This window comes from Talpa europaea (genome assembly GCF_964194135.1).
Source record: "Talpa europaea genome assembly, chromosome: 10".
Lineage (NCBI taxonomy): Eukaryota > Metazoa > Chordata > Mammalia > Eulipotyphla > Talpidae > Talpa > Talpa europaea.
Window position 1 is genome coordinate 101,910,494 of NC_140077.1, and position 17,900 is coordinate 101,928,393.

Genomic DNA, 17,900 nt, shown 5'->3' on the forward strand with positions numbered 1-17,900 from the left:
GCAAGGGAAGCACTGTTCATTCCACAGACATAGATTGAACCTGGCACCCTAAATAAACCCTGAATTATATGATGCCACCTTAATTCTTATCTAGGAAAAAAAAAGTTGAACTTGGAGATTACAGGAAGAATCACAGCTTTGCTGAAGGGCCTGGTGTAATCAAGCAGTCACTTAACTCTCTATGCTACCTTTTGTGTATGAAAGTCTCATCTCATTCACAGTGAAGATGAGATGCCTGTTTTGGCCATCAGAGAAATGAGCAGCATAAAATATAAACTTTCAGAAAGCGATAATCCCTCTGGTATTATGTATTATGTTTAAGTAAATATTTTTTTTTTCAACAAAAGAGATCATGTTTTGGCCACGGCATTGGAACAGTCCAGAAAAGGGAAAACTAATTTCACATTTCCCTCCTTGGGGAAATAGCAACTACACCCTCTCTACAGGCACCACACCTCCACTACTAGGGCAAAACAGCCATGATCTCAAGCTCAAAACAAAGGTGTTTTGATGTCAAAGATGAATTGTTCAGAAAATAATTTAAGTACCGGATGTGAGGGCGATCTGGCTGCGACATCTGTCACCCCATTGATCGCCAGGGTTGATTCGGCTGATCTGGCTGGCTAGGCGGGTGTCCCCTTCCTCCCTCACCGCTCCATGTGCGTCCCTCCCGAAGCTGCGCGCTCGGTCGAAGAGGACGGCCTTCCCCGAATAGAGACTGACCGGTCTTCAGTCGAGGGTATACGAGTAGCTGCGCTCCTCTGCTAGAACCTCCAAACAAGCTCTCAAGAAAATAATTTAAGTACCAAGTAAGGGATAAAGTTTGGAGGTCCCAAATTACAACTTAACTGTAGTATCAGCAGTCTCATTTATATAGGGCAATTCGTAACACAATAGATGTCAACTCCCTGCAAGCATTATGAAACAGTTGCCTGAAATTTGTTGCTGGAATTTCGTTCACACTGAACAAGTCTCTACAAGCCCTCTCCCCTCAAAAAGACAAATCCAAATCCATGCAAAGATATTTTGTCATTCTAAAATGATGTCGTATACGTATAAACAGTATTTGTTTCTTCCCATTGAATATTTTCACTGACATTCACTCTGATGAAGCTAAGTAGTTAGAGGAGTAAGATCTTTTTATTGCTTTATTATTTACCTTTTGGTCTGAGGTTGATGTGAACTGTGAATAGGTGTACCTTTAAACATGGGCAGCTTACTATGGCTTAAGAAGAAGTGCCTGCTTTGCCTCCTGCTGATCTCTCTATCTTCTGTCTCCTCCTCCCTTACTATGCAGCAACCACCCTAATATCCTCCCTGAGAACAATCACACCAAGGCTTTTCTCCCTGAGGTGCTTTGTACTTCCTGTTCTCTCTCTGAGATGCTCAGATCTTGTCTCCTCCAAGAGCGCACCTAACACAGTGTCAACAACAGTTCCTCCATCACACGTCCCTACTGATTTTCTGTTAGCACATATCCCAGTCCATATGCTCACTTTCCTGATTGTTGATTAATTATCACTCTCCCTATTCTAATATTGGCTCCACAAGCACATACACCTTTCAAGTGTTCTCACCAGTCTGCCCTCATGCTTGGAACAATCCTTGACAAAAGACAAAACAATACCTAAATACTGTTAAGCTCCATAAAGTCCATTTTTACCCCAACAGCCAATTGAGGCCCACATGAGGCCCAGGTCCACAGAGGGACCAGCTGCACAGCTCGTCTTTCTCTTCTTTGACACTTTGTCCTTCCCACATAGCAACAACATGTGGAAAAAGTTTACAACACAACTCCCAAACATGAAGACTTAAGACACCTCAAAATTGCTTAATAAGCACCCAGGCTTTCAAACTTTCTAATTTAGAGGCTGTTCATCAAAGAAAGAAACATAAAATAAAATGTTTTGCCCTTCAGTTGTGCCATCATGAACTTGAATTTGTGGGAATAAGCCTTTTCATTTCCTTCCATTCCTTCCTCAGAAGTTTAAAATAATGTCAGTAATGTATCCTTTCATGAAAACCCAAGGCACTTTATCAGCATAGGTAAGTACAAACATTTCAGAGACAAGGGAAACTCTTTCCATTCTATCAGGTGACAAAAGTAAATAGAAAGCTATTTGAATTGCCAAAGTAGTTCAAATCAAATACAGTCAGTTCTCATTATTTGTGAGTTTTGTTTTTGCAAATTTACCTACTCACTTAAATTTACTTTTAACCACGAAATCAATGCTTGCTTCACTTGACAGTCATTCACTAATGCGCAGAACAGTTGCCAGTTACTCACTTTCTCAGCTGAGGTCTAGCAAGACAACACTACCTGCCAGAGTCACCTCTCAACAGTAAGTAAATGCCCTTTGCATTTATTCTGTGCCAAATTTTTTGCATTGTTGTCTTTCTGTTGCTAATTATGTTACTTAAAATGGTGGTCTCAAGCATAATGCTGAAGGTCTAAGTGCCAGAAGGTTTGAATGTGTTTTGCAGAGAAAATGCATGTTAGATAAACTTGTCAGGCATGAGTACTAGTGCTGTTGATCGTGAGTCCAATGTTAGTGAATCAGCATTATACATTAACACAGAAAACAAGGTTATGTATTGAAAGTTGATGAAAATGTCAGACTCCAAGGTTCACAAGAACCTAACTGTTTTCCCCAGGAGAAGTGATTCAATATTTACTAATTCAGTACTCACAGCAAGTTTACAGGGGATAACTACTATGAATAATGAGAATGAGCTATAGATACTTTCAGGAAGAAGTATTAAACTCTTCCAAAGAGTTATATGAGACTAGCAATCCCACAACTACCTCTATACTCAGAATGCATATCATAAATAGATACTTGGCTTAAATTTGGCTTTAGAGAGGACTCATAGCTAGTTTTTAAGACAAACTGAGGATGAAACTATATATTAGTTAATAAAACCATGCATATCTATCTAAATTAATTTACCATTATTGCATATGAATTGTAGTTGTTAGTTTTAATATACTATTTGTGAACACATATGGATTGCTACACTAAATTATCTTCAAATTGGAGTCACAATCATAACCCACTACTTAAACTTTGATACAGGTTAAGAAATGTACAAAGCTAGAAGTCCATTTAAGGGATATTAGTGCTTGACGCAAGCCAAGAAACATGACAAAATCCTTTATTTATCCCTCTGGGCTCAGTTAATGTTCAAAATCTGACATCCTCTTTTATTGACCTGAGACCCAGTGACACAAATGCACAATTTGTAAGAACAGCACTGTTCAGAAAGCAAGTGTCTTGCCTAACTTTACATTCCTTTGCCTATTATAGAGACTTGATTTTGTTTAGTTCATTTTCTGGTAAATCTCCTTGTTTTTAACTCCCTAAGGGATCGTTTACTCAAAAAGAGAATTTAACAGCATTTCAAATCAATGATGAAGAAAATGAATTTTTTAATATATTTTGGATATACTGGATAACCTTACAAAGAAAAATGTAAAACTGGATCCCCTACTTCAGTATTTATACCAAATAAATCCAGATGAATCAAGGATTTACTTGGGTTTCTTTTAGTTGAGATAATTTTGGTATGTAAGACTGTATAGGAGCATAAAGACTCATTCTGAATCCTGAATCAAAAAAATGTGATGGATATTAGGGGAAAGAACAGGAAAAATTCTCAAATCTTCAAGATCTTTCCAACAGAATGGAAATGGGCAGTGTCTCCCTTATTTATCCTGAGGAAGGCACTTGTAAGGAAGATGACAATGGGCCAGCTAACCAGCATAAGACGCAGAGAGCTGAGCCACAGGCAAGACCACACAGCCTTGAACCATGTTTAATGTCACCTGTTCATAGGCATTATCTACCATCATTTTTATTTTCTGAAGTATATTAATGGTGAACTGGTAAATGGAAAGTGTCAGATATCCACATGTAAAGTTAACCAGAATCTACATTTTTTTAAACTTAGGAATAACATCCACTGTTTACTGTTTATGCATTGAGTTTGGGGAAGCAGATTTGTGAATGAGACAAAAATTACAGTCCCATTTTAAAATTCCTGCAATTGAGCATATCCACCAGTTTTCTGAAACTGATTTAAAAAATCCTACTCTCTGGTATTTAGCTTGAATGCTTGCATTAAAGAAGCTTATTAATTTGAAAATTACATAGAGTTATGTTAGCCCTCCTTAACTACATTTTCTTCCATCCTTCTGAATGCATGGAGCTAAGTATAAGTGACTAATATGCTCGCAGGGGAATTGAAATCACTGATATTTGCAACATTAATCACTATTATCATTTAAATCTGGCAATTACCTTATGAGGTAGGTATTATAATGACCCCCATTTACAGAGGAAGAAACAAGATTAGTGAGTTGAACTGATTCAGACAAAGTCACATGACTAGTAAATGCTGGAGCCATAATTTTAGACTCTGTTATTGTACTATAGCAGCTCCAAAGCCAACAGACTGGGAAAAGCTCTGGTCAGAGGGCAGCAGACTGGTTTTCTCAAGGAGAGTTCCTCCACAAACTATAGCAGCTTAGAACAACTCACTTAAGCAACTCTCATAAACTAACATATGCATTTATTTTCACATTTAAACTCTCACTTGTACTAGCAGGCGTGATGAGGTAACAGCTTCTTCCTCCAAACAGTATGAAACACGTTTTGTGTCATAAAATGACTTGAGACAATACAACGCTTTGTCTAACTGTGCACTCTATAGAATGCAAATGTTACAGTTAACCTTATTAAATTTTATTTATTTAAATTAAAAACAGTCAAGAGAACACAGGTTTGGAAATCAAGCGAGCAGGGATAAAAGAGCTCCAAATTGTTTGGCATCCTAAATGTAAGGCAAGATAAAGGGAAAAATGTAGTAGCACTTGAATTTCAGCATATCAGCTTTCAAGAATCATTCACTAAACGTATCTTTAAGTGGCTGATGTGATTTACTTTGTTGGTCTCTTCTTAGTCACCAAATAGCATGTGTCCTGGTCTATAAATGGTAGAAAGAAATTTCAAGAAACCAGAAGTGCATTTTTCTTTGTGTTCTGCCTCTTTCGTAGCAAGTACTTGTCAAGAGTCTCTAAGATCCTAATACAGGAAATAATAAAAGGCAACTAATTTGTATTCACATAAATGTGTCCACCACAATATAGTGTTGTGTGCCTACTGTGTATCTCCAAAACAATCCTATCATGTACGATTCCTTTTATAAAGGTGGGGAGTGAAATTTAAATACAACAAACAATTTTTCCAATTTAACACGTCTACTAGTAGGACTAGAATTTGGTTCTAACTTCAGACTCTTAACCAATTCTATTTTGTCTCCCAACATATCAGGGCTACAAACTGCCAAGAATCAGTTTTGTTTGTTTTTATTAATTTTCATAGACCAAGACTAGTTTATCATTGAAATGACAACCCTTGATTTTTCTGTGTTCTGGGATATAAAGATAAGGATTTATGGTAATTCCCATCAAAGAACTAAAACTATAAAGCTCCTAGTAAAAACTGGGGGGAAAAGCTATATATTGTGAAATTACTTGGGAATTATAAATCTCAATGTTTTGACTCCATACATAAAGTAAAAACAAGACTAAAGATTTTCAATAACTCACAAACATAAACTAAAACAAGAATAAGAAATCAAAACATAAAATGATACGTATCTTTCAAGAAAAGCAAAACACATATCTTTCTTACAACCCCTAGAAATTTACACTTTCAGAACATTCTTTACCAATGGCATGCAATGTGGAAAGATGCTTTTTTGCTTAAAGCTTTAGGAAGTCCCCTATTCTAGATTGTAGGAGTTTATTTTCATAACAGCTGGACCACTGAAAACAGACAAGTTCCTTAAATACCTGTAATTGAAAATAAGTAACATATAAAGCCCTTGAGGAATATTTTTAAAATGTTCCAAATTAACATCACTGAAATGTATATGAAAATATTTTCAAACATATTAACCAAACTAATTACCATGAACCTTATAATCTTTATTCTTCAGATTAAAAGTACTCATTGAGCTTTGCACTTCAAATAGTCTCTTAATAATTTTGAACAATAAATGACAAAAAACTATATATTGCTTAAGACTTATCATGAATTTTGCTAGTCTTCAAAAACAGGCTTATTTCAAATATATCTCAGGTTGTCTAAATATTATATGTGTGTGTGTGTGCATGTGTTAAAGAAATAGACTAGACTATACTACCATGGAATAACATAAACTAAAAGAAAATTTTGTCTGTGTTCTACTGGTGAACCCCATCAGTATTTATCAAGCTATGACATCATGGACCCAAGCAGCAAAGTTTACTATAAATTGCATGCCCCTGGTGAAATTCAAAGTCTAGTAATATAATCCACATTATACATTGTCATCTATAATGTTTTCTAAAACTTTTCAGTCAATATTACCTAGGTTGAATTTTCTTTACCAACCCAGAATGATAAAATCATGACCTTGTTAGTTTTGCCTAAGATGCAAAATTCTCTTTTTTTCTTCTTATCTCCTGGAAGCAATTAGTAGTTCACATTGACAAAAGTAATACAAAAATCCACTGTTATAGCCAATGCTTCCGTAGAATTGTCATAGATGTGCAAACTAAACAAACACCAACTCAAAAAGATCAGACAAAAAGTAAAAGAACAGAATCAGAAAAAAGAAAAAGAAAAAATTATCCCTATTCCAAACGCCTCCTGTCGAGTATAGAACACCAATTATAAGGCCTGTCAGAGTTTTCCCTGCTTCCCCTGGACCCCTTCCCACAGTTCAAAACATCTGGCAATTCCACTATGCAATAAAGGGATATAAATATCCTTTTGGCCCAAAAATATTTATTTCAAAACACCCATTCTATTCTTCTATTCATGCATAAGAAATAAAAATATGCAGTCAAATGCTGACATAGTGTTACTGCAATGGACTGAACACTAATGCTAGAGAAATTGTAAAATAAATGACAACTCTGAAACAGCATAGTAGTGCAAACCTGGATATCAGCTGGAAAAGGTTTATGGATGTAGAAAACCCTCTCTTATGTTAAATTATGAAACCTGAGTTTGAATTAAATGTATGTTGAAGTTAGAAATGATTGACTGAGGCCATAATCTATTATAGGAATGAAGAATGGGGTAATACTTCACTATATCATAATAATAAGCATAGATTATACTCCACTTATATAAACACATTTCTATCTTTCCATCAGTATGATTGAATATATAGAAAGATTAGATGAAAAATCTTTGCATTTAAGGGGTGGTTCAATGAGATTTTATCCAATGGAAGGTTTCAGAGGACTGTAAAACAAGTGAATACCATAGTATTTTAGTATGAAATTAATTTTACATGAAGGGTAAATAAGCTTTATAGAAATATGTCCTCTTCAAAGCATTTTAGATAAACTAAATTGTAGACATTTTTAATTCAATCCAATTTGTGTGCATAATTTAAGTGCTGAAAAATCAGGAAACAATGTAGGTATTAACATAATATGCCCATAAATAAACTCTATTAAAAAGATAAAGAACATTCTGAGAACAATCCCAAGAATAAACCCATGAAGGGGGTATATATCATTTGCTTGGGAAATGCTAACAGATATGAAAATAAATATGATCTAAGATACATAGTTTATTCATAAATTACCTTCCAATAATGGACTTCAGGTCACCCAAACCTTTATTTTCTGGTGAGGACACTTAAAAATGGTATGACTAAATTTTAAGTCTTTAACCTTAAGGAACAAACTAGTAACACATATTTTGAACGACTGTGTTAACAGTAAGTTAACTAATATATAAAAAGCAGTACACTTTAACAATTTACTTTTGTTTTACTTTTGCTGAAGTTAATTATCAATAGACTGAAAATAGGAGAAATATAAAATTATTGGAAAAGAAATCATACAGATAAGACTACCAGTGTAAAAGACAAAAAAAGCATGCATACAAAAAAAATCACACACACACACACACACACATTAGTACAAATATTATAATAATTGGTCCACAAGAAGAAAATACGTTTATAAATTCCTCATTCACAGATATCCCTAAGGAAAATATTTTTTTTTTTTATGATTTGGTATTTTAAAAATTTTTTTCACTAAAAGAATTAACACACAGTTATTGTATGTAATATACTGGGTGGGAGAAGGGGCGACTAAGATAAATCTCTGGCCATTCTAAGGATATGCTTAGTCACATTTTGTTACTAAAATCCAAAACTAAAATGGAAGCTGAGCACACCCATAACTGTCAGGGCCCTTATAATGGAATCTTGTTTCCTAACCACTTGCAATATGGTTTTTGCATTATCCTCACAGTCAGTTGGCATTTATAAATCTTCTTTAAAATGTGTCTTGTACATGGCCTCCCCTGGTGGCGCAGGCGGTTGAGCGCCATGCTGTGAAGCTGTCTGCAGCCTCTGCAGTGCTGGTTCCATACCGGCCAGCCAGGGAGATACCCACATGGCGCAGCAGACCTCTCCTGTTTCGCCCGCTGCTCCCCTCAGCAGTGTATTTCGTCAGTCTGCCTGTTCTGTTCCCAGCTCTGTCTCTGGTGAATCCTCTCACCCTCTTGCACATTTGGCCTGTATTCCAGTTGTTGTATAAATAAATCTTTTTAAAAAATGTGTCTTGTACATACCATTATCAAATCATTTTAATATAGTTCAGGGTAGCACTAGGGATAAAGATAATCATGTTGAACATATCTAATTTTTAGATGAAAATGAAAACATATCACACCACTAATTTAGATATGAGACACATATGTGTGTTTTGAAATCCAAACAGACAGCAAAATCAACAATCTGACTATGAAAAGTATCTTTCAATGACAAGAAGTCTGCTATAAAAGTAAATGCTTTCAATAGATTAAAAATCATTAAGTGCCTCAACATACTGGGGCCAGAACTAAACTTTTATAATTTAAAATGATAAAAATGTTAAAATAGCCTAAACTGAATAGTACTCTCCTAATCAACACCACTCTAAGAACTACATTCTTTTTTTTTCAAATTATCAAAATCTGCTTTGAAAAACATTTTGCTGTTTGGAAATTTTTAAATCATGATGATTTTGAAAAAGATTTCTTTAAAGATTTATTTATTTATACAAGCACTGGGTACAGTCAGAAGCACGGGAGGGTGAGAGAATTCACCAGAGCCAGAGCAGGGAGCAGAACAGGCGGAAGGACCGAAGAACACTGCTGAGGGGAGCAGCAGGCAGCAGGAGAGGTCTGCGATTCATGTGGGACCCTCGCCCTGGGGCCGGGGATTGAACCGGCGCTGCAGAGGCTGCGGGCAGCTTCGCAACCCAGCGCTCAAGTGCTGCACCACGGGGGAGGCCCTGATTTTGAAATTTTAACTTTGAATTCAACAACTAATTTTCCTATTGAATATTTAAGTCATGTAAGAGATTGGTCAATTTGTTATTGCTATCATGAGAGAAAACCTCAAAATTTTGACAGAAAATTGCCATAATAAGATTAATATTTTAATAGTATATGGGGAAGCTTCAATGGAATCCAGCTTAAAAAAGGAAAGAAATATAATTTATATTAACAACCTAATTAATGTCTACAGCTATTAATAATATAAGATTTTAGTTCTGTGTAATGTATCTTCCACTCTCTTAAAAGAAAAGATAATTCTCTATTTCAATTTAGATTTTATCTCCTGTAATAGCATTTGTTCCTCAGATTATTGACTTATTTTAAAAGCACAGAGGAGGAAGGAGAAAGGAAATGGCATCTTTGAAAACTCAATTATACCACAAAACATGCCAGAATAATTAAGAAATAACTGATCTATTCAAGTCTTTTTAAAAAAAATTTCCAACTCTAGGAAGTTTGTAAAGTGTTGTTGGAAGAGATAATGAGAGATCTGAGATTTGGCGTGAATCAGCATTCTACTGCTGTGATGTCACCATGAAATGACCCTACCACTTTAAAGCCTGGGGAATGAAAGGAAAATACCCTACACCTATTGAGTCAGCCGAATGAAGCTTGCGAAATCCCCAAAATGAAGAGTATGAGGCAAAATTCCTATTAATATGAAGCTTCTACACTTTCAAAGTGTAATTTTTATTTAAATACTTAATTTCTCTAGCCCTAAAATGGAGTATTTCAGCCAAAGTCATGCTGTGAGTTGTTTAGTACAATAAACCATTTTCTTAAGATTCTCTTGTGTAAGATGAAAGATAGAAGTTTAATTAGAAATAATTTCAATGACAATTTAGTTATTTTTATATATAAAGAGCCTTTTCCTCCTTTGTAACCTTTGGCTGAGTGTAACTGAATAAATACACCACAAGGTTGTAGGGATTGTGTTCTAGTACTTGCATTCATGATTTTCTTTATGCCACAAATACTTATCATCAATTAATAGCATCCAAGTTGATAAGGGTTTTATGAAATATTTGCATATATTAAAGTTGGTAACTCCAGATTTTAGTAATTACTTCAAAGAAAGGCAAAACATGATTATCCATCTATAATTATTTAAAATCTATAATTATAAATGTAAATATATATACACACATATACATGTACTGAGAGCTGCATTAATGCAAAGTGTAAGGAAGGTTTAGCAAACATCAAGTAATTTGATGAACACAGATCTACAGTCTCAATAATTCATGACAAAAATTCAATAGGAAATCTGGAGAATCAAGTTAAAAAATGAAAAAAATGTAATTTTAGAATTTCTCTTTTCAAGAGCATTTATAAGCAATCTTTATGGTTCAAATTTACCAGGATACTTAAGATAATCTATTTTTAAAAAATCAAATGCGCTTTTCTTAAAAGACATTGGGAATCACTTTTCAAACACTGCATTTTGAGAGAATTTTTAAAAAGGTGACAATAATGTATTTTTTCAATTTCTCTAAATAAATTTGTTTACCATGTTTCAAAAGGTATTCAGTGTGCGCAACAGTTTTACATAGAACAATATTTTCTCCAACATCTCCATCTGCTGGCTTAGAGAAAAAGTAGATTTTTATCTGCTGTCTCTTTAAATTTAATTTTTATAATTTTATGGAATTGAAATATAAACTATTTTTAAATAGAATAATAACTATTTTTCAAAGTCATTCATGAAAAAGAAATTGGAAGATTATGAAGAATAAATTTAATATTTAATATTTTATAGTCCAAACCTTATAGGATCAAATACCCTTGTTTATATCCTTTTTCAGACAGGCTTTTTAAAAAAAAAAGTTTTAGTAATGAACAAATTAAAGTATATTAAGTTTTTAGAATGTAAAGTATTTAGTATTGACTAAAAATCTGTCATTGATTTTGTTAACCTCTATACAAACCTATATATATATATATATATATATATGTCAATGATGAGTTTTATTATTTTGACAATAATTTTGAGTAATTGCAATAAATTGTTTTTGCATAAGAATCCTGGAATACCTTCAAATCAACATGCTGAAGTCCATGGACAAGACCACAAGGATCAGAGCACACTGAAGGCATCAAAGCCCATAAGGTTTTGAAAACTATTGGGAAGGGCATGGAGGAGGCAGGTTAGGATAAAAGTAGTTGCTATGAGAAAAGCATTCATTTATTCTCTGACAACTAGAAGGCACTTAAATGAAGGAGGAAGGAAAAGAGAGGTGTAGGGAGAGAGGGCTGGTTCAAGAAAGGAAGGAAGAAATTCTTGAAGCCCATTACTGGTTTCAACTGTTGAACGCATCAGAGGCTAGCCTTTTTAATTTTTCTGGCGTATGCTTTGTGCCTTCTCATAATGAAGGCTTATAGCTATATATCTTTAGGGGGAACAAAAAACCCCTTAGTGCTATATCTAAGAAAGGGAAAAGCGGAAAAGAAAGGGTGGAGAAAAAAGAGGAACGCAGAGAAAGAAAGGAATTGGAAGTCTGTCTTTTATTTCCTCAGGTACCCATGGAAACAAATGGGAACAAATAGGTACTTTCATTACCCCACTGTGGCTGTGAAAGAGGAGGATGTGGGAGTTCTGCTAAGCACAGTCCTTTTTTACCTGGTACAGAATATAATGACTTCATTTCATTTGCATAACCTTAACCCTTTCAGTGGATCTCCTTGGAGCCTTAAATCAATGTCAGTGGCAGCATTTCAAATTAAATTCCATCTTAGGGGAGGTGGGAGTTAAATTAGTAAACTAATATCTTTTCTATCAAAATTACATCGTTAAGATATATAATTCAACTTTTTTAATATACAAATTTAACCCTTTGGGATTTTTTTAATGGCTTAAGTATGAGGGAGAGCAGCGCAGTTTATGAAGTCTGATGATACATATTTTAATAAGGGAGGTAAGGAGTAGAAGTCTTTAAATTTCTGGAAGAAAGGAAAGGAAGTTGTTTGGGTTGAGCTATCAACATAATTGATACAGCTGCTTCCACTTCATATCGGAAAGAACACTGGACTCCCCTGATGGAAAAATCAGAAAACAAAGACTAAGCATTGGAGGAAACCTTGAGCAGGATTTAAATGATCAAGGCTCAACTTGAAGAATTTGGTCTTAGAAATTTCCATTCATTTTTTGACTGTTGACTTTGTGATAACAGTTTACATAAGCAACTCTCTCTCTGAAAAGAGTTAAACTAATTTTACATTTTCTGTTGTCCTTGGCAAAAAAAAAAAAAAAGAGGGGGGGGCTGTGTCATTTACAATGCCTAGATTGTGAAATTCCTACAGAAATGAAGAAACTAAACCACAAAAATAAGTGACTGGTCCTGTCAAGGAGTCAACATGGACTCCAGAAAATTCTATCCAATAAGTCTCTCTAGTTCTCACTAGTTCTCTTGAGCAGTCAGTAAGATGACTTAGAAATTGGAGTAGCAAATGATTATGAACTGCCAATGCTGGCAATGAGAAAGTATATTTAGTTCTTAGGCATAATTTGTCTTAGTGCCCTAGAATAATAATTCAAGAAGAGAAATTTTGGTATTTGGAGACATGTAAATTTTTATCTCCGCTTCATGTTCTGAGAAAAACAAACAAAAAAAAAATCTGCAAAGTGAAGATTTGACTTTCCCATTTTCTTAGAATGGTGGTCAAACAAATTCAATGACGGATTTTTAAAAATGAAATCTTATTACACAGATGGAGCTATATATGTGCTTATATTTACATGCATTCTATTATTACATAGAGCCATGTGTGTTTCACACATACATAAATTTTCTCCCTGGATATCTTATTTCAATAAAACTTATACTAAAAATAGATCTATTAAAATATTGAGACTAAGAACCTAAACTAGTCACCAAATCTAAATTAACCATAATCTTTGATTTCTAGAAAACCCCAACATAGTCACTCAACATTTGTTGGAATCAAGGGATATACATACTGCTCAGTGGATATATCTGTTATTTTTTTCAGTCACACCCTCTTATTATTTTTGCCAATGACTGAACATCTCAATTAGTGACCATTTTCAAAATACAGTTGTCAATTACTTTTACCTTATTTGAAAAATCTGCATACTTACAATAATGATAGTCTTGCCTCAGGTTCAGTTTTAGAGCATTTTCACATTATACAATTATACACAATTAGACACTTAGCTCAGTTATATGTCAAACTCAAATAAAATAAAACACCCAGAAACTTGATACAGATCCAATGATGAATCTAAATCTGATAAGTAAATAGGTCAAGGATAGGAGCCTTCAAAAATTAAACGACAGCAATTTATTTGTATGTATGTATTCATTCAAAGTTTCAGACATTCTTAAATGCTTTGAGTAGATTTTGTAAAGCTGCAAATCCACTTTCAGAATTCTCTCTCTCTCTCTTTCTCTCTCTCCCTCTCCTCTTGCCTCCTCACCCCTGCCGCCTCGTTTTCATTCGCACGTATTAACATTTGAAGAACACACAGACCATTGAAAACTTAAGTAGGTTCTTTATAAACAATTGGGTTCTACATATCTGATATGACCTAATAATGCGCCTGTTCTATCCATCAAAGAAAAATAACTTCATTTCTTCATTCATCTGACAAGAGTTACAAAATGAATCGATGACACTCCTGCTGTTATAAGCAAGCTAGATCATCGAATATATGATTAAAGCTTAATATGGCAAGTGGGATGGCAATCAGTTGTTTGTCTAATGTGGAAGGCTGCGGTTGGGCTTTTTCCGTGGTAATTTTCCAATAGTTCTTTTACAGAGTAGCCAAAGTAGGAGGTGAGCCATCTGCAAATCTCCCCCAACAGCCAAATTGTTCACTATGAAATAAAAAGTGAGATCCATCAAGGCAGGAAAGAATCACCCCAAGCCAGTCGGCAGGAAATGATGGCAGCTGCTGGGGCGAGGGCAGGAAGGTCCAGTGGCTGCTGCTGCTGCACTGCCCACGCCGGCGCGGGGGTGGGAGCGCCTGGGCAGGGGCCTGGCAGCCTTTCCGTGGATGAACCTTTGAGATAGTTCCTTGGATTCTCTTACTTTGTTTAAAACCCTTGCTTGAGTTACCTCGTCTGCCTGGCAACACTGCGCAGAATGATGGGGCTAATATAAATCAATGCAAAGACTAAAATGGCTGATCAGTGACTTCTTCAGATTTTTAAACCCGGGTCCATCCAACCGTTTTCAGGTCTGTTCTTCTCCCACCTTTGCTGAAGCCCTGCGACCTGAGAACACAGCGCGCGGGACCCGCGAGCTGCCCACGGCGCCCAGGGCACAACCATAGCTTTCAACTTAGGCTGGAGCCCCACTGAGCTGCAATAAATTGACAGCGCTCCCCCTTGCAACCCCAGCCTGCGCGCGGGCGCTGGGCCTGCGTCACCCCAGCTCCGAGCCGCGCTGCGCCCCTCGGGTGGGCGTTATGTAACAGGCCCGACCCAACTCCACAATAATTTTAACAACTTGTTAAACAACAACCGTCGAGGTTGAGGATATAGGGGTGGCGGGGTGCATTACAAATGAGCTCGATCTAGGGTTGCGGATCTAAATCAGGGGCCACGAGCAAAGGCTGCAGCTGCTTGGGGCAGACCGCTGGACTCCGGCAGTCCCCGGTGGGATCTGTCCAAAAGGCAGACAGCGCGCTCTAGGGAACGGCGTGTTCTGTGTGGGCAGGATGCTGTCAGGCGCGCAAGGTAGGGGGAGGAAGCAAGGAGAAGCTCTCTGCAAGCTCTAAATTGAATTGCCAACCCCCTGGACCTAAGGCAGCTACCCCCTAGCTTCAACTCCTACCCCCACCTCCCTAGTGTGCACACTCTTCAATGCCTTTCGCTCCCTCTTAAGCTTCCCACAACCAGCGGGGTCCCTGAGAGAGCAACCACTTTCTTCCTACGCCGTCACACGCACGCGCGTGTGCAGTCACTCACACCCACACACTGCCACACAGAAACACAGCACAGAAATACAGCACCCCGCACTCACACTCCCTGACTTTCCGCGTGCGGCACCGGAAAGGCATGAATATTTATTACTTACAAGCATTGGTGACTGCGAAGCTGTTTGCTACCTCCAAATTGTCGATGTGGGGTGTGAGTCTGAACTCCGAAGTGGAAAACTGAACCATCCCTACCCGAAATGCACTGTATTCCTGATCGGCGCCCCTGGGAAATAGCCCCCCTGCAAAGAACAAACATCAAGCAGGAGAACAGTGTCAGTGCCTGGCAGGGAAGGAAGGGTAGCCCGCTAGCTATCGCACATCCCAGGAGCCTTTTATTCACGCTAATAGGCTGAATAAACCATCAACAGATTCGGACAGCGGGGGTCGAACGTCCAAACGGTAGCCAAGGGGTCAAGGCACAGATGTGAGTCTGAGGGCAAAGTAGGTGGTCAGAAACGTTAAGCTTTCCTCCTAACACAAGCTTTACATTCGGATCCCTAGAGCATCTGAGCAAATGGGAAGAAAATGTTAAGGCAGAATTAATAAAATCTGGGGGTCAGCTAGAAGAAGACCTTCCTTCTATTGTATCAAAGGTAGAGTCCTTTTCTTTTGCTTTATCCTAAGAAATACAAGTATATTCTAGACAGTTTAAATCTGGAATGCAGTCAATGTATGACATAAGTCTACATGACAAGAATTAATTTGTCCACTGTGAACAAAGATTACCACCAAATTATGCACAATTCAAAAGCAGAGCACAAAGGGTACCTACCTATCTGTATGCTGTTAGAAGAGACACCAAAAATCAGTCCCCATAAAACAGGAGAAAGGAGGGCAGATATATGCATAATCTTTTGCATTTCCAAGAAAAGTAGAGCATCCACAAAATACCCTTTTTGGTTTTCCTTTTCCTCCTCTTCCTTCTTTGGCCGCTTTTCTCGGCAAATTAGATCCTCTGCATTTTGAGAAAGCAATTTAGCACCACGCTGCTAAAAACCTCAAGTGGAGGCAGAAGACTTCCTATTTCCCAGGTCCTGCTGGTGGCTGCTGATGCCTCGCGACCAGTCCCTTCTGAAGTCCGGAGCACAGGCTGGATGCAGTTTCAGCGGAGCTGCCGCTGTGGTCCCCGTGTCTTGGAATATTCAGCACCCTCCCATGCATTCACACACACTCACCCTCTCTCGCGCTTTCCTCTCCCTCTCTCCCCCTCACTCACACGGGCGCGCGCGCACACACACACATACACACACACAGAACACACACACGCAAGTCCCAGAGCGCGGCAGGCAGTCCTAGGCGCGCGTGCGCGACTCGCGGCAGGCGCGCGCGTCCACCCCTCCCCCACTCCGCACCCCGCACCCCGCACCCCGCACCCCGCACCGCCCTGACAGCGTCGCGTGCGCGGAGGCGCCGAGAAAGAACAGCTCGGAGCTCGGCAGCAGCTCTCCGGTGGGGAGACCTCGGGTCTCGCGAGCTGTCTCGACCCCCCAACCCTTCTGCCTTTCAGCACCGAGGACAGCGCCCCGCTCCCCGGCCGGCGCTACCTTTGTGCGGCTTTGCTGCAGCGGCCGCGATGCTCCAGCCTGAATGTACCAAATGCAGCAAAGTCGATTTCCGGCTGCTGTGCAGAAGCCGAATTGCTAATTGTTGGTGGCGGCGAGGCGTTCTCTTGCCAGGCCTTGCTGTTTGGCGTTAAAAGTAATTTTGGTTTTTAATGTCGGTAGCTGTGAAGAGCCACCCAACAGGATAGAAACGCTGGCATCCGGCTCCTCCGAACCAGTCAAGAAACAAGCATAATGTCCATCAAAGCATGCTCCAAAATTGGGAACTTTATCTAAATGTGAGGTGGCCAGGATCGAGGGGAAAACCAAAATTCTGTCTTTCATAGCTAAGGCTGTAGAGAGGATCAGGATTGAATCTTTGAAATACTTTAGTTGGAAATCTTTTTACAGTGTGTTGCATTGGACTGTGAGGTGAGCCTGCTGAGCCAGACACATGCAGATCTCTCTGGCAGGCTTCACTAAAGACTCCTTCGGAGAGACAGATTCACTTGGCTCCTTCGAAGCCGGTGCCCCTCCCCCCACATCCACCCCACCCCCACCCCTAGTGAGAAGTCCCGGAGAAAGAAATTAGAAAATGAAAAAAGCCTCGTCTAGAAAGGGCAATGAGTTGCAAAATCTTTCCCAGAAATTCACTGCCCTTAAGAAAATAAGCTAACACCTCATCACACTTAACGCAAGAGATCAAGACTATAGGGAAAGAAAAAAAGTGAGGTTGAGGATTAAAAGTTTGTGGAGAGGATGAAAGTCTGGACTTCCCTGTGAAATGCATGCATTTTACCCTACTTGCCAAACCTATACGTTGGAAATACCCTGGCAATTCCCTCTGTTGCCCCAGAAATCCCTCACTAAGTTTTATGAGTTTTGTGTTTAGACAACAAAAAGTAATAAGATTGTGTTCAAGCTGCTGTTTCCAGAGGACAGGAGATTGGAGCTGGCAATATTGAAGGAATGACCTGTTAATCTTTCAGAATGCTATGGCACGTAGTCTAGCTT

The 17,900-nt window shown here is 38.1% G+C and overlaps 1 protein-coding gene across 2 annotated transcripts in view; it reads right to left on the reverse strand.

The window, feature by feature from the left end:
- Positions 1–16,205, reverse strand: part of GRIA2 (glutamate ionotropic receptor AMPA type subunit 2) — a gene marked incomplete at both ends in the record, with an annotated part of 97,841 nt that extends 81,636 nt beyond the window's left edge. For both annotated transcript variants that reach the window (XM_084244474.1, XM_084244475.1), the window contains 2 exons: positions 15,444–15,584; positions 16,118–16,205. In XM_084244474.1, coding sequence (XP_084100600.1) covers positions 15,444–15,584; positions 16,118–16,205 — 229 coding nt within the window. The remainder of the gene's footprint in view (positions 1–15,443; positions 15,585–16,117) is intronic.
- Between the last annotated feature and the right edge of the window lie 1,695 nt (positions 16,206–17,900).